The sequence below is a fragment of the Scardinius erythrophthalmus genome (assembly GCF_964197995.2).
Source record: "Scardinius erythrophthalmus genome assembly, chromosome: 14".
NCBI lineage: Eukaryota > Metazoa > Chordata > Actinopteri > Cypriniformes > Leuciscidae > Scardinius > Scardinius erythrophthalmus.
In genome coordinates, this window is record NC_138234.1 from 1,435,792 (window position 1) to 1,459,854 (window position 24,063).

Here is a 24,063-nt window from a genome sequence, read left to right on the forward strand (position 1 = left end):
CAACGTGTGATCGTCAACCAGTGGATCTCTGAGCTGAGTGAGTGGAGGCGGGGCTCATTTGCATATTCATAGAACCACGCATACTAAATGAGGCAAGTGTGTCGAGTTACATTTAAGATATTTTAAGACATGAAGAACTTTTTTTTTTTTTTTTTTTTTAAGGAAAACTAACGCTTAAATATGTAATTTTGGTGATCAAATATTTGGTGAAATAATAATGAAAGTTCTGAAGTGGTAGTTTGACCCGACACCAGTGTTATTTTAGTTAACTAAAACTAGAACATTTTTGTTAATTGAAATAATACAACATATATATATTTTATTTATTATATTTTATATTTCAGATTTTTGTTTAGTTTTTACTTGATGTCCTAAAATAACTAAAACTAACACTGAAAAACTATATAGATGTTTTTTTTTAAGTAAAGTAAATAAAACACAGCAAAGTAATTAAAAAATGTCCTACAATTGACCTGAAACCAGAAAATGCACAAATAAAAAATCACTAACTCACCTGAAAATATACTTTTTCTTATGGTAATCTTAAAAATGTCCATTTCCAAACCTGTCAAAAAATATCCCGGATTTATGTTACCCTAAAATAAAGACAAAAAGATTTTACACTTAATTTTACAATTAAGATTGCATCATTATTTACATTGCATTTAAACCCCCACTGCTAATTAGTATGCAAAATATTGATTATTTTAAACTGTAGGTATTGATCATGGTAGCATTTGTTTTTCTGAATTTAATTAATACTGATTTTATTAAAAAACTGTGAAATTGGATAAAAATGTCATAAAATTGTCATAAAAACAATCTCAAGATGTAAAATACGCTTAATTTTTTTAATGCAAAAAAAAAAAAAAACGTTCTTTTGACGTCAGGGTGAAATGTGACACTTGTGTGTGAGATTGACCAGGTTATGTTAGAAGTAAACCAGCGTTCACCATCCTCATATTTTATTTCCACATATTTCAAGTTTAAAAGTTACAAGTCAAGCGTAGAATAAATCACTGAGTGTGTGTTTGACAGAGCAGAACATCTGCTAGGTAAAAGACGAACGTGAACATGGTCAACCAGTGCAGTGGAACTGGGAACACTGGGAAAGCAGGCTAGAGTTGGTCTGCCGGTGGGGCGTCCCGATCTCCATCCCGATCCCCATCCGCAGGTGTAGACGGAAGCGTCAGGCCGATGGTTTCCTCCAGAGACGAGAAACACTGAGACAGAGAAGCCTGAATCACAGAGACGGAGAACGTCATCATTTAAACTTTTTATCATAATTATACATAAGTATGTCAGCATTTCGACTTTTTATATAATTATGACTGTCATAATTTAGACTTAGTATGTCAAAAAGTCTAAATTATGACATACTAAGTCTAAATTGTGACAGTCATAATTATTTTAAAGGTCCCGTTCTATGCCCCTTTTCACAAGATGTAAAATAAGTCTCTGATGTCCCCAGAGTGTGTATGTGAAGTTTGAGCTCTAAATACCCAACAGATCATTTTTTACAGCATGTTTAAATTGACATTTTTTGGGCTTGAGAAAAACGAGCCGTTTCAGTGTGTCCCCTTTAAATGCAAATGAGGTGCTGCTGGACGACACAGGGGGCGGAGCTTCATGAGCTCGCGCTCAGTCTGTCAGGAAAAATTCATCTCACGGAATGATGATAATATCAGAAACTCTCAGTAACGGCGTTCATTTCGAGTCGGACAATAATGTCTACAGAGTCAGAGTGCTGTATAGAGATGAAACAGGTATGGTTTAGCAGTTTAATTACGGTTATTATAACGTATTTGTCATCTGCTTGTAGGCTATGTATCCATTATTTATTAATAGCCTACAAGTCTGCTGTCTGAATGATGATCAAACATGTACTGATGAGTTTAATAAAGTTTATTGTACATCACACAAAAGATGAAGCGTCAGTTTTACTTCAGAAAATCACCGTAAGAGCTGAGTAAACACAGTAGGCTAAGTTATAAGAAGTGCGCAAGTAGCCAGTAGAGTTGAGGGAGCATTCCTGTGGGCGGAGGTTAGTCAAGAAACGGTTCTGGTGATGTCACTAATGCAGGATGTAGAGGGGTGTAGTCCAATCGAGCCGTTTTATGTAGTCAACTTCTGTTAAATAAAATATCTCGCTTGGCATTGAACTTTGAGCTTTATAATTTTACAGATATTATTTATACTCTAACAACAACATTACACACTAACTAAAGTTTGAAACATGGAATCGCATGCAACGGGACCTTTAATAAACATAAATTATTAGTTTTTTTAATAAAAAGTCTAAATTATGAAAAAAATCTAAATTATGACATGCTAAATCATGATTATTACATAAAATGTCAAAATTATGAAAAAAAGTTGTCATACTTATGAGGTTTATGTCGATTTTTGGATCAAATTCAAAATTGACAAAAAGTTTTAATTATAAGGAAAAATCCGAATTATGACAAAGCGTTAATTATGACTAAAGTAATGACATAAAAAGTCTATATTATACGTCATTACTTATGTTATAATTAACTTTTTTACATAATTTAGACTTTTTATGTCCTAATTTTGACCCTGTCCTGATTGTGGTTTACGGAAGCATGATAATGTTCTCCAGTGTGTATGAAGGTGTGTGTGTGTGTGTCCTCACCATGTCCAGGTCAACACACTGGCCGTATGAGTGTGTGTGTGTGTGTGTGTGTGTGTTCTCACCATGTCGAGGTCCAGGACGTTCCTCAGGAGTTGCAGGAGGTCGTCGGCGCTGAGCGAGTCTTTCAGGAGATTCAGTCGAACAACAGCCGCCGTCACACACGAACAGGCCACCAATGACGGAGCGAAGACCGAGAACTTCAGCTCTGAAACACACAACACAAGCCCCGCCCCTTAAAATCAACATCCACCAATCCAGCTTCAGCTCTGAAACACACAACACAAGCCCCGCCCCTTAAAATCAACATCCACCAATCCAGCTTCAGCTCTGAAACACACAACACAAGCTCCGCCCCTTAAAATCAACATCCACCAATCCAGCTTCAGCTCTGAAACACACAACACAAGCCCCGCCCCTTAAAATCAACATCCACCAATCCAGCTTCAGCTCTGAAACACACAACACAAGCTCCGCCCCTTAAAATCAACATCCACCAATCCAGCTTCAGCTCTGAAACACACAACACAAGCTCCGCCCCTTAAAATCAACATCCACCAATCCAGCTTCAGCTCTGAAACACACAACACAAGCCCCGCCCCTTAAAATCAACATCCACCAATCCAGCTTCAGCTCTGAAACACACAACACAAGCTCCGCCCCTTAAAATCAACATCCACCAATCCAGCTTCAGCTCTGAAACACACAACACAAGCCCCGCCTCTTAAAATCAACATCCACCAATCCAGCTTCAGCTCTGAAACACACAACACAAGCCCCGCCCCTTAAAATCAACATCCACCAATCCAGCTTCAGCTCTGAAACACACAACACAAGCTCCGCCCCTTAAAACCAGCATCCACCAATCCAGCTTCAGCTCTGAAACACACAACACAAGCTCCGCCCCTTAAAATCAACATCCACCAATCCAGCTTCAGCTCTGAAACACACAACACAAGCTCCGCCCCTTAAAATCAGCATCCACCAATCCTGCTTCAGCTCTGAAACACACAACACAAGCTCCGCCCCTTAAAATCAACAACCAACAAATCTAGCTTCAGCTCTGAAACACACAACACAAGCCCCGCCCCTTAAAATCAACATCCACCAATCCAGCTTCAGCTCTGAAACACACAAAACAAGCTCCGCCCCTTAAAATCAACATCCACCAATCCAGCTTCAGCTCTGAAACACACAACACAAGCCCCGCCCCTTAAAATCAACATCCACCAATCCAGCTTCAGCTCTGAAACACACAACACAAGCCCCGCCCCTTAAAATCAACATCCACCAATCCAGCTTCAGCTCTGAAACACACAACACAAGCCCCGCCCCTTAAAATCAACATCCACCAATCCAGCTTCAGCTCTGAAACACACAAAACAAGCTCCGCCCCTTAAAATCAACATCCACCAATCCAGCTTCAGCTCTGAAACACACAACACAAGCTCCGCCCCTTAAAATCAACATCCACCAATCCAGCTTCAGCTCTGAAACACACAACACAAGCCCCGCCCCTTAAAATCAACATCCACCAATCCAGCTTCAGCTCTGAAACACACAACACAAGCTCCGCCCCTTAAAATCAACATCCACCAATCCAGCTTCAGCTCTGAAACACACAACACAAGCCCCGCCCCTTAAAATCAACATCCACCAATCCAGCTTCAGCTCTGAAACACACAACACAAGCTCCGCCCCTTAAAATCAACATCCACCAATCCAGCTTCAGCTCTGAAACACACAACACAAGCCCCGCCTCTTAAAATCAACATCCACCAATCCAGCTTCAGCTCTGAAACACACAACACAAGCCCCGCCCCTTAAAATCAACATCCACCAATCCAGCTTCAGCTCTGAAACACACAACACAAGCTCCGCCCCTTAAAACCAGCATCCACCAATCCAGCTTCAGCTCTGAAACACACAACACAAGCTCCCCCCCTTAAAATCAACATCCACCAATCCAGCTTCAGCTCTGAAACACACAACACAAGCTCCGCCCCTTAAAACCAGCATCCACCAATCCAGCTTCAGCTCTGAAACACACAACACAAGCTCCGCCCCTTAAAATCAACATCCACCAATCCAGCTTCAGCTCTGAAACACACAACACAAGCTCCGCCCCTTAAAATCAGCATCCACCAATCCTGCTTCAGCTCTGAAACACACAACACAAGCTCCGCCCCTTAAAATCAACAACCAACAAATCTAGCTTCAGCTCTGAAACACACAACACAAGCCCCGCCCCTTAAAATCAACATCCACCAATCCAGCTTCAGCTCTGAAACACACAAAACAAGCTCCGCCCCTTAAAATCAACATCCACCAATCCAGCTTCAGCTCTGAAACACACAACACAAGCCCCGCCCCTTAAAATCAACATCCACCAATCCAGCTTCAGCTCTGAAACACACAACACAAGCTCCGCCCCTTAAAATCAACATCCACCAATCCAGCTTCAGCTCTGAAACACACAACACAAGCCCCGCCCCTTAAAATCAACATCCACCAATCCAGCTTCAGCTCTGAAACACACAACACAAGCCCCGCCCCTTAAAATCAACATCCACCAATCTAGCTTCAGCTCTGAAACACACAACACAAGCTCCGCCCCTTAAAATCAACATCCACCAATCCAGCTTCAGCTCTGAAACACACAACACAAGCCCCGCCCCTTAAAATCAACATCCACCAATCCAGCTTCAGCTCTGAAACACACAAACACAAGCTCCGCCCCTTAAAATCAGCATCCACCAATCCTTTATCCAATATCCACATTAATATCAGGATTTTGTCCATCAATATCCATTAATATCAGGATTTTGTCCATTAATATCAGGATTTTGTCCATTAATATCTGGATTTTGTCCATTAATATCTGTATTTTGTCCATTAATATCTGGATTTTGTCCATTAATATCCATTAATAACAGCATTTTATCCATTAATATCTGTATTTTATCCATTAATATCTGGATTTTATCCATTAATATCCACTAATATCAGGATTTTGTCCATTAATATCCATTAATAACAGCATTTTATCCATTAATATCTGGATTTTGTCCATTAATATCCATTAATAACAGGATTTTATCCATTAATAACAGGATTTTGTCCATTAATATCCATTAATATCAGGATTTTGTCCATTAATATCCATTAATAACAGCATTTTATCCATTAATATCTGGATTTTATCCATTAATATCCAATAGCAGGATTTTATCCATTAATATCCATTAATAACAGCATTTTATCCATTAATATCAGGATTTTGTCCATTAATATCCATTAATAACAGCATTTTGTCCATTAATATCTGGATTTTGTCCATTAATATCCATTAATAACAGCATTTTGTCCATTAATATCAGGATTTTGTCCATTAATATCCATTAATAACAGCATTTTGTCCATTAATATCAGGATTTTGTCCATTAATATCCATTAATAACAGCATTTTGTCCATTAATATCAGGATTTTGTCCATTAATATCCATTAATAACAGCATTTTATCCATTAATATCAGGATTTTGTCCATTAATATCCATTAATAACAGCATTTTGTCCATTAATATCTGGATTTTGTCCATTAATATCCATTAATAACAGCATTTTGTCCATTAATATCAGGATTTTGTCCATTAATATCCATTAATAACAGCATTTTGTCCATTAATATCAGGATTTTGTCCATTAATATCCATTAATAACAGCATTTTGTCCATTAATATCAGGATTTTGTCCATTAATATCCATTAATAACAGCATTTTGTCCATTAATATCAGGATTTTGTCCATTAGTATCCATTAATAACAGCATTTTGTCCTTTAATATCTGGATTTTGTCCATTAATATCCATTAATAACAGCATTTTGTCCATTAATATCTGGATTTTGTCCATTAATATCCATTAATAACAGCATTTTGTCCATTAATATCAGGATTTTGTCCATTAATATCCATTAATATCAGCATTTTGTCCATTAATAACAGGATTTTGTCCATTAATATCCATTAATAACAGGATTTTATTTAATGATAGTTAAATAAAGTGTTTCTTATGAAACTGAGGAGCCTCTCCTGATGGCCATCAGCCCATCACAGGCAGTTAGCCTGGAAACAGACGAGAGCACAGACGTGTCTCGATCCGCATGTCAGGTGTGCATTTATTGTCTTTGTCAGAATCACATCTTGGTCCCTGTTGAAGACCTGTGGATACTAAATGCTTTTCTCACAGACACATGCACAAAGAGCGGAAAGCATTTCATCAGTTTCTGGATCTTGTCAGTGTTCCGGATGGAAAAGCGGACACCATCGTGTCAGCTGTTAAAAAAGTGCCATTAGACAAAGGAATCCCAGCAGAGAGGCAGAGTGGGCTCGGGACCGTGATGACAGGCAATTATATAAAACCATGTGAGAGTATCTTGGCGGTTGAATGCCTATATTGCTTTTTACGTCTAGGGCGTGTGAATGGGGTGGCAAAGCAGCTAACAGACAGCTTCCCCAAACGCGTGCCTGCAAACACTCAGAGATACCTCAACACTACACTGAAATTCCCAATGTCTTTATATTGGTGCATTTTTTATTGTAAATAATTAGCATTTTGCGTTATCTTCAGATGAAGACGGACCTCCGGAAGGAGAACACCTGAGGATCTGCATCAGTGGACCCTTCCCTGCCGACAGGGCATTAGAGTCTCGTTTCAGCAAGCACCATATATTTTATTTCAGACTCAAGATGACATTGCTTATCCAAAGAAACACGATAAAAACGCTGGCGTATTGAAAACAAACGCATACATGTCCATCACAAGCGCGCATAACAGCCTCTTATTACGTGAACTACAGAGATTTAGAAAAGGTAATAATATCTTTCTGTCAAATAATTTCTCGAAAGGAAGGAAAAAAGAAAATCCCGGACGAGCCGCCATTTTGTTACGGCCGACTCGTGAACAGAACACGTGAACACACACACAACACACACAACAGCTGTGATTCGTTCAGTTTATCAAGTGTTTTAGCAATATTGTGTGAAAAAATGCACTTAAAGTCAAATGTCAGATAAAAATACTTCACATGTGAATGACACATCCAGTTTATTACTGATTCCCACGTGTGTTCCCGTCAGGGGCGCTGCTAAGGATTTTGGGCCCCATTAAAAGAATCTTGACAGGGCCCCCAACACAGCTGAGACTTTTTTCATATTAATTTACATAAAATCATGATTTATGGTATTTTGACTATCATTCTCATATATTTAAGTCAATCAGACAATGTCCACACCCGTAATTTGTCCTCTGTAATACTGCACTACTTCAGTACTGTATAATGTATATACTGTGGATAGCTGTACATGTGTCATATAGTGTATTCACATATATTTATATTTGTATGTATGTGAGGCAAAGCCGTGCACCCGCTGCACCCTGCTCTATCGAAACGTGCTAACTTGTTGAAAAATGCTACCGTGGAGACCTGGGGCATCATTTACAAAGCGTACGTACGCACAGAAAAGTGCCGTAGGCTACGATCATTGTCACGGGCGGTCCACTAACAATTTAGGCCTACTTACAAACCCACCTTTTCTTGTGAAATATTGGGTAACACATACTGTCGACCCTTTGCCTCTTTCCAGGGTTTCCCCAGGTTTGATCACCCCAAATTTAAGACTTTTATAAGACCTTTTTAAGACCACCTACATCGCACCCATTATGCGTGTCGTAAAACACCAGATCAAATCCCAATAATGACTATTACTAACAAATGTTTTAATTAAAAATACATTTATTATTAAAAAAAACTCATTCAACAACACACTGCAAAGTGATGTTTTTGGTAAATATCAAACATTCATAACAATAAACAGATAAACTAACTTTTCAAATCGTCTTAGTAAAGTTTCTCAGCATTCAAATTGCTTCAGCCATTGCTTCAGAGGGGTAGACAGATAGGTAAGAGAGATATAGATAGTAGGGGTGTAACGTTCACAAAATTCACGGTTCGGTTCAATACGATACACTTGTGTCACGGTTTGGTATGTTTTCGATACAGCAAAAATAAATAAATGCCAGAGAATTTTTTAATTATTATTATTTTATTTATTAAAACTAACACACTTTGACCAATGATGGAGCTATAATAGACTCTTCTTTGGAGCATAAACAAAACAGCTCATTGAAAAAAAAATGAAATGTAACCCTTATATTGTAGTAGTTATAAACAAAGGTCTATTTTTAGTTCAGATTAACATTTGAGGGCAGCAATTGTATTCATAATGTCAAAATAAAACCGACGTAATGTTACTTGAAGCCATTATAGCCTACTATTCCTGCCAAACGTCCATGGTTGCAGTTAGGGTTACTACAGTAAATCCATGGTGAATGTTGCTGATCTGTGGACACTGGATAGTACATTCATGGCACAATGTTTCTTCCTGGCTTCCACGCGCTGTTTGATCCGTTAATAACGGAGAAATGTGAATGTTTCTCACTAGATCTTACAGCGATGTTATTACTTCTGTGGCGAATTAAAATGATTTATTTACTGGATCTCTTATTACCGCTGTGTAACAGAGTCGCTTGATCAAGATCGCTCGCGCTGCTTTGGTCCAAACTGATGAGCGGTCCTTCAACCACACAATAACGAGTAGCCCAGTTTCGTTCCGCTTACATTACGTTTGCACATTTGATGTTGGACAATGTTGTGGTCGCGCCGGCGTCTCTTACATTATGAGCGCGCTTGCCACGCGCAACGCGCCTACATTTGAAATAGTGAAATTTTGGTCGGCAGGAAAAATGATCCAACGAACCGTTCGGTTCTATGATACTTAATCACACCGGCGATATAAGTGAAGTCAAGCTGTTTGTGTTGCCTGGATACAATTTGGGCGGACTGAACCATTTTTTGATAATCGAGAGGGGGAGAGGGGCCCACGGACGTTTGTGTTTCCTAAACAAATACATTTTTTTGACACCAGGAAACAGCAAATAGAATAATTTAAAGTTAATAATTTTTACTATCAAATATTTTTTTAGCACCACAATTTTATTGGGGGCTTCTCTGGGCCCCCTCTTAGTCGTGGGCCCCGAGAATCGTCATCGTTTACCCCCCCTTTACAGCGCCCCAGGTTCCCGTCCAACAGAGACCGCAGATCTGCCGCTTCAGAAGATGCTGATTCAGTGATGAACCTCGTGTGTGTGTGTGTGTGTGTGTGTGTGTGTGTGTGTGTGTGTGTGTGTGTGTGTGTGAGTGTGTGTGTGTGTGAGTGTGTGAGTGTGTGTGACGTACCTGTATTCAGTGATGAAGCTCCAGCGCAGGAGAACAAAAGCGCTGATCATAAACGTCACGCACGGCTTATACAAGCAACAAAGAGCAGATCAGCAAAAGAGAAGCTGCTGACGCGTGCGTGTGTGTGTGTGTGTGTGTGTAATGTGTGTGTGTGTAATGTGTGTGTGTGTGTGTGTGTGTGTGTGTGTGTAATGTGTGTGTGTGTGTGTGTGTGTGTGTGAGTGTGTGTGTGTGTACCTGTGGCGCTTAGGGAGATGTAGGAGTGTGTGTGTGAGTGTGTGTGTGTGTGTGTGTGTGTGTGTGACTGTGTAGAGGAGACGTGTGTGCGTGTGAGTGTGTGTAGAGGAGACGTGTGTGTGTGTGTGTGTGTGTGTGTGTGTGTGTGTACCTGTGGCGCTCAGGGCGATGTAGGAGTGTGTGTGTCTCCTCAGGGCCGGGTGGTTCTGCACTTCGAGCGGCAGCTCCTGCAGTAGCAGCTCCAGGAAGTCAGAGGGCAGCACTGAGGCCAGATTCCAGTGGAGCCGCGACACCACCAGCACCTCCCACTGCTGCACACACACACACACACACACACTTGTTGGACAACACACACTTTTAAAAACAGGCTTTTGAAAACGATACCGCTATCATCTCTTCGTAAACTATAAAAATGCTCATTTGTGGAAACGGTGACATCATGCACATGCGTGTAACATGTTCAGCGCTACAGAGCGGCACCGCAGGGAAACACTGTGCTGTTGCGCTCTCTTTAAATGTCGCCGCGTCTTCTCGTGCTAGCATGCTACAGTCGCTCAGCTACTTTACTGTTTTTATTTCCTTATTTATCTGCTTATCTTTTCTTGTATTATTATTGCAATTTTTGTTTGTGTTTTTCGTTCTCTCCTCTGGCGGTTGTTCCTGTTCTTGTTTTACATGTTGGTGCTATTTGTTTTCTATTGTATAATTGTAATAAAAAATGAATAAAAAGTGTCTCTTTACAAAGTGAGATCGCCATCTACTGGTCTGGCAGCAGAATACAGCGATTTACATGATTTTCGCGAGTCCGTGCGAACGGGGATCGTTTGTCGTCTGTACGCGGGGAAACGCAAATCGTTGAAAAAAATTAAATAAATTTGTTGTCATGTAAACGTACTCAGCCGTGTAATTTAGCTCATTAGCATATCTATTCCAAGGTTATTATTGTTAATAACTACAACTAAAAATACAAAAATTCATTACTTGACATAAAATAAAATATATTAAAAAAAACTTAAAACTTTATTTATTTCAGTTAATAGCAATGGCAACATTTCTCATTTTTGTAACGAAAGGTTGAAGTACTAAAATAACTAGAACTAAAAAAAAACTATATATAAAAAACAAATAAAAATGACAAAACACAAAACAAAATTACTAAAACTTTAACTAAAATTAAAGTGTTAGTAAATATGTAGAATGTGCGTCACAGGTGTTTGTTTGTTTGTTTATCTTATTTTACAACGCTTCAAATCAGTGATAATTAAGCATTATTTATTTAACCGTTATAGTATTTAATAATATTTTTAATTAGCTTTTATTTGACACATTTTATTACATTCAATTGTTTAAGTTTATTTAATGTGCATTTGTCATTTTTAATGTTTTTTATATTTCTATTCAAATTTCTATTTTCTTTTTTAGTTTTAGTAAAACATATTTTATTTAAGTTCAGTTCAGTTTCGTCTAGTGTAGGTTGGAGCGCTAAAATAACTCGAAATACAATAAAAATAACAACTAAAGCTTTAGTTTATTTTCAATTTCAGTTTAATTTTAGTAATTGTGGTACTTCAACTAAAACGTATTTTATTTCAGCTAAAGGTAACATTTCTAATTTATGTTTTTTTGGTTTGTTTTTTGTCTAATATTTATATTTTATTCCTTATGCCAGAGGCGCATCCGTGCATGCTTTTCTTTGGGGGGCTAACATTACCCACAATACCTTGCGCAACAGATGACGAAGAGTTTAATTCTGAGTTTTGCAATTGTTTAAGATTAAAATGGGGGGGAAAGTTCACGCAACAGTTTTCACGGGCCTAAAAGTTACGTATTTAGTTCTAAAACGACATTGAACATATTGTTGATATATTTTGTGTAATGTGTACAAAGTTGTATATCATTAATGTAATCTCTGTATGGTTTGCAAGCATAATAATAAATAAAATGTTTTAAAAAAAATGTGACTTTATTTTAACGTTTTTTTTTAACGCACAGCCCTGATGAACTGTGTCACATGACCTCACCAGGATCTCTGGGACGGTGACGGCGTGGTCCGTGTAGACGCACAGCTTGGCGGCGCTCAGAGGAACCGATTCCCGGAGTTTGGAGGCCAGGAACATGCAGACGGTTCCCAGAAGCTGCAGGTGGCATTTACGCAGGGCATTCTGGGACATGTACCTGTCCAGGTAGTGAACAGCCAGAGGAAACACCTCCTCCTCACACTTCTGATCCTCACACACCTGCTCAAGAACAACACACATGAGTCCTCTGATGATTCATGATTCATGATTCTGATCAGAAAGATTCAAATCAGTGAATCAGAATATGATTCACAAGACATCATCAGATCGGTATGATTCAAATCAGTGAATCAGATGTATTAATGTATGTAAATGTATAGATTTCTGAAATACATAACTTAGACAGTTTCCTCTGATAACAGATTACTAATTCATGCATTTTCTGTAAAGCTGCTTTGAAATGATGTGTGTTGTGAAAAGTGCTATACAAATAAGTGTGAATTGAATTGAATGTATTAGACATCATCTGACCAGTGATTCGAATCAGTGAATCAGAACACGATGTATTAGACATTATCTGATCAATATGATTCGAATCAGTGAATCAGAATGATTCATAAAACATCTGACTAGTGATTCGAATCAGTGAATCAGAATGATTCATAAAACATAATCCGATCAGTGATTCGAATCAGTGAATCAGAATACGATTCATAAAACATAATCCGATCAGTGATTCGAATCAGTGAATCAGAATATGATCCATAAGATATCATAAGATCATTATGATTCGAATTAATAATTCATTTCTGATGTGTACTCGCCTGAAGCATCCACCCAGTCAATATTCTCCGCATGTAGGCCTTCACGTCGGTCTGTCCGGTACCGGGTTTGATGATGTTCGGTCTCTCCGAGCTCAGCAGGTTCTGACACACCCGCTTGTCTTGGATCAGTACCATGTCTCTGAACGCCCGAACCGGTCTGGACTTTACCTGAGAGCTCGAGCCCAGTTTGACATGTTCGTGACAGAATAACTCCATCACAGATTCGTCTGACGGACTCTCCGGTTAGTCACGCGGGATTTACGTTAAAAAAAACTCTTAACGGGCCTACAAACTATATACACTGTACATTTAGCCGAATTCATGAGTAAAAACGCATTATTTTATTCAGTTTACGGAAGGCTTGTGCGTGAGCTGCGGCGCGCGGCGTGACCGCTCTCACGAGAATCCCTGAACGATAGTTGTGACGTCACATCGAAGATCGCGGTGTCGCGTAATCATCGTGAAACAAAACAAACGTATTTTATTTTAATCCGGACCGAAAGGACTCTGGAGTTTTGTTGTATTATGTTATGACAATGACCATAATTGTTGTGTTTTTTTTTCTACAAGCATTTAATAATTTATTTTTATTTTTTTAAACGTATTTTATTTTATTGATACGAGGGCCTGGTCTCATGATAATTTTTCATAATCATTAACTAAATTTAATAACGTCCGCCTCAGCTGACATCAAGCTGTTTCTCGTTATGATTCAATATGTAATTTGGTACAGATATATATGTTACCGGCAAAGTGTGAAATCCCAGTATTGTATAGAATGCCTGATGGTTTTTAACAAAAATACATTACCTAATTCTATACATTACCTAGGCATTCTATACAATGCCGGGATTTCACACTTTGCCGGTAACATATATACTTCACTTGTACGTGTTTTACTTGTCATGGAAGCAGAATTCATTGAGAACAACATTTCATGTCAAGGTTACAAGCCACGAGAGCAAAAATAACAGGTCTGGATGAGTTTATGATTTTATTAAGTTCTAACCAAGTTTAGTCCAAAAATATGAACATTTCATCACAACAAAAATGCAAAATATATTGCGGCACAATCCCACGTTATCATCGTCATGTTATTCCAGCACGTCGTCCAAACTGACGCATAGAGATGACCGTGCGCGGTCAGTCGACGGCCATGGCGGGCGTGGCGTCCTCCAGGTCTCGAGACTCGGCGTTCTGCAGTTCTCGCCGGATCTCAGCCGTGATCCCCGGGTGCGTGTGAACCCTCAGCAGGTCCAGCAGCGCCTCCTTCTGTTCGGAGGACAGGTCTGCTCGGTAGCGCTGGGTCAGCGTCAGCAGGCACTGGTGCCACAGCACCGGCAGGGTCCGTTTGTCTGAGCGAAACAACAGGAAGTGTGCGACCAGCGCGTCCAGCACGCGGAAGGGCAGCGCGTACTTCTTATCCAGCAACAGCCGCAGGAAAATACTGTTGGCTCCGTTATACTCCATCTCTGCCAGTTTCAGCATCGCAGCGCTGCAGGAGAGGACAGACACAAACCAGTAAGCTACTGGTGCAACTTTTTCACTCATCGGCCAATTCGGCTACTACATTTATAAGTTATCGGCCATTCAGAACTTCAACTAGCCACAAAAAAGAAGAAAAAAAGAAAGAAATGAACCAGATTAACTGCTTTAAATGAAATATTATAAATCAAAATCCTGTCATCCAGCATCTCCTCTCTTCCTCTTTCCTCCTCATCACCATTAATGTGTTTCAGACCGATCGATACAGGACAGGGAACATCAGAAAAATGTAGGAGGTTTGAAAATAACAATGTTTTTTCTGTTAATCAAATACTTTTTAATCTTTGCAGTGTAAACTTGGCACAAGACATGCATCCGTGAGCGTGTTGACCTTTGACCTGCGTGTAAAGCTCACCTGGAGTGTAGCACTGGGATTGAGCATCGTGTGAGGATACTGCCGATGATAATGGCTTCTCTCAGCGTACATGTTCCCGATTCACACAGCGGAAGCAGAATCCCTGTACACACACACACACACACACACACACACACACACACATAGAACTCATAAGTCATTTCATTTTTCAACAGATCTCACCAAACTTTGCCCAGCTGATTAATCACCGTACTTGAAGTTTTTAATGTTGTTTATGTGTCTATGTGGTGTTTTTAATCTGCTTTAAGACACACCATGTGTAAATTCATAAGTCGACAGCATTGCTGAGTATTTCTCCTTAAAACTGCAGTGAACCAAAGACAGTCTCAAAAACACACTTTGAAATCGCTGGTGTTTCTGACGTCACAAACTACCTTGTAACCAATCAGATCAGCGTGTGATCGCCAACCAGTGGATCTCTGAGCTGAGTGAGTGAGTGGAGGCGGGGCTCATTTGCATATTCATAGAACCGTGCATACTAAATGAGGCGAGGGTGTCGAGTTACAATCAAGATATTTTTTCAAAGAAAAAACTTTTAAATATGTAATTTTGGTGATCAAAGAGGAGTTTTAAGGGATAACATTATTGACTACAGGGAGACTTTAAAAACAATTGTTTTTTTATTTAATTAAATATTCTCATTTTGTTGACAGTTTAAACGGTTTTTACTGAGTGCATTTATCAGAAAACAGTGGACAGAAAAAAGAACAACATTTTCACCTGTTTTTAGGAGTGATAAACTTATACCAGGCGACTGATAAACGAATAAACCCCTCAGTAAAATCCTTCAGAATATTGACAGGAATAATCTAAGTTTTGGTGTGTGTAAGAGCTGCTGAAGTGGAGAACAAAACTCATTTTAAGAACACGGAAGATATGGACTGAAATTGAAATCTAGATAAAAGTGCAATAAAATAAACACTTAAACGTGTCTTTTGGATGTTTTCTGATGGAAGCAAAATCTCAAAATTCACAAGTGCATGTAAAAACAAAGTTTTAGTTAATTTGCCATATGCTTTCGTCATTTTTATATGTTTTTGTTGATATATATATTATTAAATATTAAATTAAATATTTCTATGTGGTTTAAATTGATTTTAGTCATTTAAGTACTTTAACTTTTATTTCAGTACTCATTTTTAAATTATAAAATTTGTATCTTTTATTTTATCTTTGTTTCAGCCAACCAAAACTATTGTTAACAGTTTCAGTTACAACACTGTCACAGTCAGTTGTGAAGATTACCAGTCACACCAGTATAATGTGACCAGAACTGCATGACAAGGTCACCAGCGTCCTCTAGTGTTCAGTTACAGTAACATCATTACTGTCATCTCCTCTAGAATATTCCTGTGCATCTACTCCGCATATTCCCCATGAAGGCACAGAGTCAACACTGTCAAGATTCAGTGTAAAGATGCACTGATGCACAAGTAAGCAAGCGCTTCTACAGTGTCAACTAAACTTGCCACATTACTTTGATACTAATGCATTTCAACTAATCCTGCACAGTAAAACATCTGTCAATGTTGGGCTTTTTTTCAGACTAGTGGACAGAAAACATCCAAAATACACTTTTAACTGCATCTTTTAGAGCACATTATATATTTGCGTCTATAATTTAAATATATAAAGGTATTTCCTCCTACATTGAGCCAGAAATCTCCACTTCAGTGACACTTACATTCACATTCTTATCTTTATTCTGAAGGTTTGTTCATTTAGCATTTTACTGATTTTATACAACATTTTATTCCTAACAAAAGGGCGATTTTCTTTTTTCTTTTTGGCTGTTGACAGTATTTTCTGATTTGTGTGTGATAGTAATAGAGATATCCAAAATCCCCTCTGTAAAAACCTTTGACTCTAATATATATTATAAAAAGAATTTTGAACCTGACATTATCCAATGTTCAGATTTTTGTTCTAGAAATTTATGCAAATTAGTGCATATTTAATTAGATAGCGCCTCATTTCCATATTTAAGCATAACATTTCTGAAAACTTGTAATACAAAAAATATTTGCAATTATTAATGTAATCAAGTATGGTGATATTTATTAGTTATTATTTTACCCCATTCACCAGGGGAGTCTCGCCTTAAAGGTGCAGTCTGTAAGATTGACCACTAGTGGTCGAGATCGGTACTGCAGTCCAAATCGAAATATGGGAGATCGTTGTTCCCCGCTGAGTTGATTTATCCGAGTATTTAATATGCACTCGTTCATAGAGATTTTAGATGGATATCGAGGCTTTCTAGGTTGTGTGGAATCTGCAATCTCTGGTCCAGTTTGTTTGCTCGTTTCCATGGCTACGATACGCTGTGTTTCCCGCCAACTGGCATCCCGGGTGTGGAAATACTATTGGCTGAACTGGCAGTGGGCGGAGTCACACAGACCGAAACAACAACCGACTGACAACACGGAACGTGTAAAATAATGAGTAGAATAACTGTAGAAGTGTTTATCAGAGGAACGAGTGTGTGAACTCCTCAACATCTGCAAACATACTGTGGTATTTTTGTGCTTTAGTAGAGTAGTAAAGTTACATACAGCGCCTTTAATAAACAACACGTCGTTTAAAAGGCCACAGTGAGAGGATCTGACCTTTGAACCAGGCTGCGGGTTTGAAGAGCGCCTTCTTCAGTGCGCTGTACAGGTGAAAGTTCAGGCGCTTGTACTCCGTGATATCGTCTCGAACCCGAGGCAACAACACCAGATTATAGAAGCGCTGAGCCATTCTCTCCTTCAGGTTAGACGAGAAGATCCTACACACACACACACACACACACACACATACACTTATGGTTAAAATGAGACTAAAACCATGCAAAACATTTCTGGTAACACTTTACAATAAGGTCTCATGTGATAACATTAGCTAATGTATTATAACACCTTTCTAACGTGATGACGCAATACGTGACGCATCTCAGAGACGGGCATTTGTGGTTAAAAAGTATATATATATATATTTTAGAAAATGACCAATCGTTTCACTAGATAAGACTCTTATTTCCCGACTGGGATCGTGTGAAGCTGCACTGAGAACCACATTTGAACCTTCTTTGAACATTGGAATAGTTGGTTGCCATTGAAAATGAAAAATCCTGGAATGTTTTCCTCAAAAACCTTCATTTCTTTTCGACAGAAGAAAGAAAGACGTGGATATCTTGGATGACATCGGGGAGAGTAAATTATCAGCCAAATTTTTTTTTGAAAGTGAACTAATCCTTTAAGGCAATCCTCTATTGCCTTTAGAATTGGAATATAATTCCAATTTTGCTAATATTTAAGACAGAAATGAGTTTTTCAGCCATTGTAACAGCCGTAGTGTGTAGATTGTTGGCGTGTGCGTGACCTCTGACCTGGTGGCCTGGTACATGGCGGCTGCGGTCCAGGTCTCTGGGTCTGTGAGGTACAGGACCTGCTCCCAGTTGGAGAGAGCCGGGATGATCTTAAACGCTTTCGGGAGTTTCCCACTCCGGTACTTCGACAGAACCTTGGGGGGGGGGGGGGTAAAGTGTTACCAATTTTTTTTATGAAAATTACAAGACCCATGTTTCATTTTTTACAGTGTAGCATTGTGGGTAAATCGCTAGTTTAGCGCACCTTGCTAACGCCTCTGTAAACCTGCACGACTCGAGGGTCCAGTTGAGGATCGGCTCGTCCTGAAACCTCAGACATCACAGTTCCCACTTCAGTCTGCTTCTCCGTGATCTTCTCCATGATGATGTCGGCTAGCGTGCGTCTGTCACACACACACACACATTTACATTCATGCATTTGGCAGAAGCTTTTATATCCAAAGTATTTTATCCAAATACTCGATTTGCCTAATCGAGTGTTATTTCGGTTAATTGTGCAGCCCTAACACACACACACACACACACACACTGGCCTCACCTGAGCGGCGGGTTCTTGTTCATGAACATCTCGATGGCCCTCTCGTCCTCCGGATCCACGTCCACCTCTCGCGTCTCCTCCACATGATGACCCAGAGCCGGCCACTCCTCGTCCGAGTCTCCATCCTCTGCTCTCGGACCTGAAACACACGTGTGTGCGTGACGTCACTCGTAGTGTTTCTGAAGAGCGTTTCTGAAGCCCAAAGTGGGCGGAGCCGGCCGTCGCCATCTTGGCCACATCACTCCCGGATAAACGAAAATGTGCAGCGAGGCGGATTAGCAGAGGTGATGCTAACGCTAGCAGACAAACGGCTAGCAGTGACATGGCAATCCACCTGTCACTCAAGTGGCCACGCCCTTAATTATGCAGAACTTTAAGGCTTAATATAATTTAAATGGATGAGTTATATAATAATCCCCCCCTCACAGTCGTCATGAAGGGCAACATCAGCTTTATAGACCAACACCACTTTTAGCCCCAGACTGTAAACATGTTTCTACGGAAGCCCTAAGAGGCCATGGATAATATTTTTTTTCTCTGTTGTTTTCTCGTGATCACGACTTGTTTTTTTCTGCGTAGTCGGCAAGAACAGTATAAGCACCAAAAGCAGAATAAAGCAGCATCATGGATGATCGCATTCGCTTTTACTTTGATAACGGGCTCACTCAAAATGAAATAGTTCTATGTCTGTCAGTGATTGGCGACTTCCAGATTAGTGTCCGACACTTAGAAGGAGGAGGCTGTCAGTTCTGCAACTTTATCGTATAGAAGACAATATAGCCACCCTGAACGTGTAGTCAGTTTCATTGCCAGCCAACTTCAGGTCCTGGACGTCTGCATGTCTACCAGAATTATGTTTGAAAGATTTAGATTAATGTTTTTTTGCGGCTGACCCGAGAAATGGTCAGAGAGGTTCAGTTAAGTCTGGCCAGGTTCTCCTCTGGGACACCTCTCTCTCTCTCAAAGCAATTATAAAATTCATCTCTTCTGCGGGATTTTTTATGAAGTAGATTTCAAAATCAAAGAAGCCAGCTCGCACGTAGGCTACATCATTCACAACATGATATACACAACATTCAGAAGGAGCGAGATTTTCTCGTGAATCGCGATACATACACATTACGGCGTGAGAAAACGGTTTTATGTCGAGATCATATATTAGAAATGAGTCATGATCACGAGAAAACAACTTTTGTTATCTCGACATAACGAGAAAATTAAGTCGTGATCACGAGAAAACAAGATAGAAAAAAATAAAAATCCATGGCCTCTTAGGGCTTCCGTATGTTTCTGCTGTAAAGTCGGGTATATTAACATGGGGGATTATGGGATTGAGTCTCTTCTGCAGCCTCTAGTGGCCAGTGGATGAACTGCAGTTTAATCACTCAGTGTTGAGAGAGAGAGAGAGAGAGAGAGAGAGAGAGACTGGGAGAGACTGGGAGAGAGAGAGAGACTGGGAGGCTGCCGCATGGTTAAAACCTCACTCCCCTGGACTCAAGAGGCACGCTAGCGACTGAGGCTGCGGTCTTTATTGTCCTTGTTAGCGCGCCCGCCTCCCACGCCGGAGACCCGGGTTCGAATCCCACTCAGAGCGAGTTGAAGGACCAGTAACATCTGGTGCTGTGACCGGGATGGGAGTGAGGTTTAGAGGGTGATTGTAACAGATAGAGGCCACAAACCACACACGCACGTTTTGAATCCCGCTCTGCGCGAGTCGAGGACTGCGTACGCTTCAAAGGGGACATATCATGAAAATCTGAGTTTCTCTGGGTGTAGACCTCAGGAACTGTGGACACTTGTGGAGAAGTTCAACATGATGATGAGATGATCAGTGTAACTCCACAACAACTACAGAAATGTCTCCACTAACATTCAGAAGCTCTTCCTGAGTCTCTCCGTAAGGCTGCACTCGCTACTGGTTATTCTGGGATTCTGGATGAGGGAGATTGGCCTGTTCTGTTATTGCCGGAGTTTCTGAAGCTGGTGTAAAGACTCCACCCACTTCTGAACGGAGGCGGAGCTAAAGCTCATTTGCATTTAAAGGGACACACACAAAAACAGCACGTTTTTGCTCACACCCAAAAAGTGGCAAATTTGACAAGCAATTTGATCCTTGTTTCGCCTGGCTCCGCAGCCCGCGCGCAGCTCCCCAAACGGTTGAGGCGTTTATACTCGACGTTCTGTGAAACTACAGGGGGCAACTGAAGTAAATGTCCTCTTAACCATCAGGAATCCGCGGTGAGGAGAAGAAAGGTCCACACGTGACGTTTATTTTAGTACATCACCACCAATACCACACAACAAAAAGAATTGTGTAAAATCCAGTAAACCCTGATATTATTATTTGTGACATTAGAACAAAATATGTGGATATAAAAACATGTATGGAGGCTATACAACTGAAATAATGATCTCTTAAAGATTTTCTAATTTCATTAAGTTTCGTGGACATTTTATAAAACATGGACCTTTATTTTTATTAAAATGGCTTATGTCTGCTATAGGCTCATTTTGTAAATGTAAGCAACTAATTTAAGACGCACAAACTGGGTGCCGGTGCGGTGAAACGTACATGATCGGCCAGATTCAGTCGTGCATCTTCGGACGCGGAGCCGCGCGCGCTGTTACAATAAAAGCCATGCACAACGGCAAGCGAAATGGTGTCTTATCCCTAACCCCAGATTTCCACCAACTGCGGAACGGCTGCGTGTCGGCTCCGTGCTCTGCTGTCCTTCAATACCCACCAGGTCCGGAGTTGTTGACTGTCAGCCGAAGTCACGAAGACCCACGAGATTTCACGTATGATCGCGCGATATAAGTGCTGAATTGCTGCGGAGCTCTCCGGCATCCGGCAAAAATAGAAGCTCTGCGGATCTGCTCCGGAGGGCGGCGGAGTCAATAGGTTTCCATCAAAGTCAATGTGTGTATTTTCACTGACTGCGGAACGGCTGTGTTCCGACTCCGGCGATCCGCAGAGCTTCTATTTTTGCCGGATGCCGGAGAGCTCCGCAGCAATTCAGCACTTATATCGCGCGATCATACGTGAAATCTCGTGGGTCTTCGTGACTTCAGCTGACAGTCATGGCCGCAGCCGCTCCGCAAACAACTCCGGACCTGGTGGGATTGAAGGACGACGGCACACGGAGCCGACACGCAGCCGTTCCGCAGTTAGTGGAAATCCAAGGCTATGCACCCAATGCGCACGTGGAGCAGCAGCTCATTTGTAATTAAAGGGACACAAATATTATTTTTGCTCACACCCAAAAAGGGGCAAATTTGACAAGCTATAATAAATGATCTGATATTTTGAGATGAAATTTCACACACACATTCTGGGGACACTATAGATTTATATTACAGCTTGTGAAAAGGACATAATATGTCACCTTTAATGTAAAGTATGTTAATGAATGTTGTTTATGTTCGACTGATAAAGCACCACTAACACCATGACTGTCTATATATAGGCTAGTGAGTCTCTATCTGTGATGGTCAGGTAGGTTCACTCACCTAGTTGAGTCGCGGGCTGTCTCTTGGGTTCTGCTGCGAGTCCTAGCTCAGTTTGCAGCTCGTCCTGTTGTATTCGGGCCTGTTGCAGGATCTTCCTGGACAGTTTCTCGTCCACATACTCCTGCTCCTCCTCGTGGGTTCGGGTTCGGTTCTTCACTCGCCCGCTGGCCCGAACCGAGTCTCCCTGCAGGATCTGATCGGCCAGAGACACGCCGGAACCCGGCCCGCTTTTCGTACTCCTCTTCACCTTCGGCATGATGATGATTAATTATTGTTATTATTATTATATCAGCCTCAACTCATGACACGCAGCTGCGCGCCGAACACACGTGTGTCTGAACTGAAGAAAATGGCGCTGTGTGTGAGTGTGTACGGCTGATCTGAGATCAGATGAGTGGCGCGAGCGCTACTCTTTATTTATTTAGTATTTTTTTATTGAACAAGGATCACAGGGGATACATGATACATCACACACACAAAAATAGTATTAGAAACTCAAGGTAAAAAGGTAAAGCAAGGCAGTAAAGTAGGTTACATACAGTAAGAGATAGTCTACTAAAACATTTAAAGCAATAGAAATTAAGCATACGATAAATGAATACAAATAATAAATACAAATCTTCATGAAATCAGGAGGTAACTTAGTTTCAAGTGTTTCAAAAACATAATAGAAAGTCTGAAACTCTATGCTTCTCTCTGTCAAAATATTTAATATTTTGCTATATTTTGCTTTGATGTTGATTGTCTTCATCCTTGCTCCTCTTTTTATTAGTTTTAATTTTTATTTTATTTCCTTCTTATAAATTCAAACTCTGTGTTAGTCTCAATGGAAGTGTCTTATTTTGTTATGTCCATTCTGCAATAAAGAAAAGAAAATATAATCTCGTTCACTCATAACAGCTGATCTCAGACCAGCGCTGATTTACACTGTTTACTTCCGGTCACGTGATCTGTGCTGCTCTCAATCGACGTTTCAGTGCATTTGCGATCTATTTATTGATATATATATATATATATATATATAGATAATCACGGATATTTATGTACTATCCGATTAAAAATCCCCCACTTTTAACTGATTTAGTGTTGTTCGCGAAAGCCGGATTGATCCGGAAGTAAATACGGCTCGCGGAATTTTGCGGCAAAGAAATGGGTGTAACGTGGTGAGAAACATTTTTGTTTTCATATTATTGTTTAATACATTTAGTTTTTACCTGTCGTTTAGACTTATAAAACTGTTATTATATTGGAATATTGTATTATTATTTGGAAAGAAACAAAGCTTCTCAATATCTCGTTTGTTTATATTTCATATCTTCCGTTTGTTTTGTATGTACACAGCCGATCAAAAGTTTTGGATCGTAAGATTTTGAATGTTTTTATAAGAACATTTTAAAAACATTAAAAATCTTACAGACCCAAAACAATTGACAGGTAGTGTATGAGAAACAAATCTGGCAAGTAATATGAATGTATAGTGTGTTTGTTGATATGAATGATGTGTGTGTCAGTGTGTGTCAGGTGCCCGTGTCCGACGGCAAGAGCGTTCAGCAGACGGTCGATATTCTGCATAAGAAGCTGGAGCAACTGGGAGCCGTTAAACAGGGGAACTTCTGGGTCGACTGCGAGACGTACCACGCCACGGGAAACGCCACCGGTAACCGGCTCACACCGTTACCATGGAAACCACCCTGTATA

The 24,063-nt window shown here is 40.2% G+C and overlaps 3 protein-coding genes across 3 annotated transcripts in view; 1 reads left to right on the top strand and 2 right to left on the bottom strand.

The window, feature by feature from the left end:
• Nucleotides 1–950: 950 nt before the first annotated feature.
• ccnd3 (cyclin D3) lies at nucleotides 951–13,436 on the bottom strand. The gene is made up of 5 exons (XM_081384331.1): nucleotides 13,030–13,436; nucleotides 12,209–12,424; nucleotides 10,339–10,498; nucleotides 2,719–2,861; nucleotides 951–1,238 (listed from the first exon to the last, which is right to left on the bottom strand). Exons 1-5 carry the CDS (start codon nucleotides 13,243–13,245, stop codon nucleotides 1,119–1,121), a joined length of 855 nt encoding a protein of 284 aa, XP_081240457.1. The 5' UTR covers nucleotides 13,246–13,436; the 3' UTR covers nucleotides 951–1,118.
• A 574-nt stretch (nucleotides 13,437–14,010) lies between these two features.
• bysl (bystin-like) lies at nucleotides 14,011–22,757 on the bottom strand. The gene is made up of 7 exons (XM_081384132.1): nucleotides 22,366–22,757; nucleotides 18,856–18,994; nucleotides 18,562–18,700; nucleotides 18,318–18,451; nucleotides 17,557–17,717; nucleotides 14,930–15,032; nucleotides 14,011–14,524 (listed from the first exon to the last, which is right to left on the bottom strand). Exons 1-7 carry the CDS (start codon nucleotides 22,619–22,621, stop codon nucleotides 14,173–14,175), a joined length of 1,284 nt encoding a protein of 427 aa, XP_081240258.1. The 5' UTR covers nucleotides 22,622–22,757; the 3' UTR covers nucleotides 14,011–14,172.
• Nucleotides 22,758–23,856: 1,099 nt separating this feature from the next.
• med20 (mediator complex subunit 20) overlaps nucleotides 23,857–24,063 on the top strand; it is a gene marked incomplete at its 5' end in the record, with an annotated part of 3,339 nt that continues 3,132 nt past the window's right edge. The window contains one exon of the mRNA XM_081383940.1: nucleotides 23,857–24,022. Coding sequence (XP_081240066.1) covers nucleotides 23,857–24,022 — 166 coding nt within the window. The remainder of the gene's footprint in view (nucleotides 24,023–24,063) is intronic.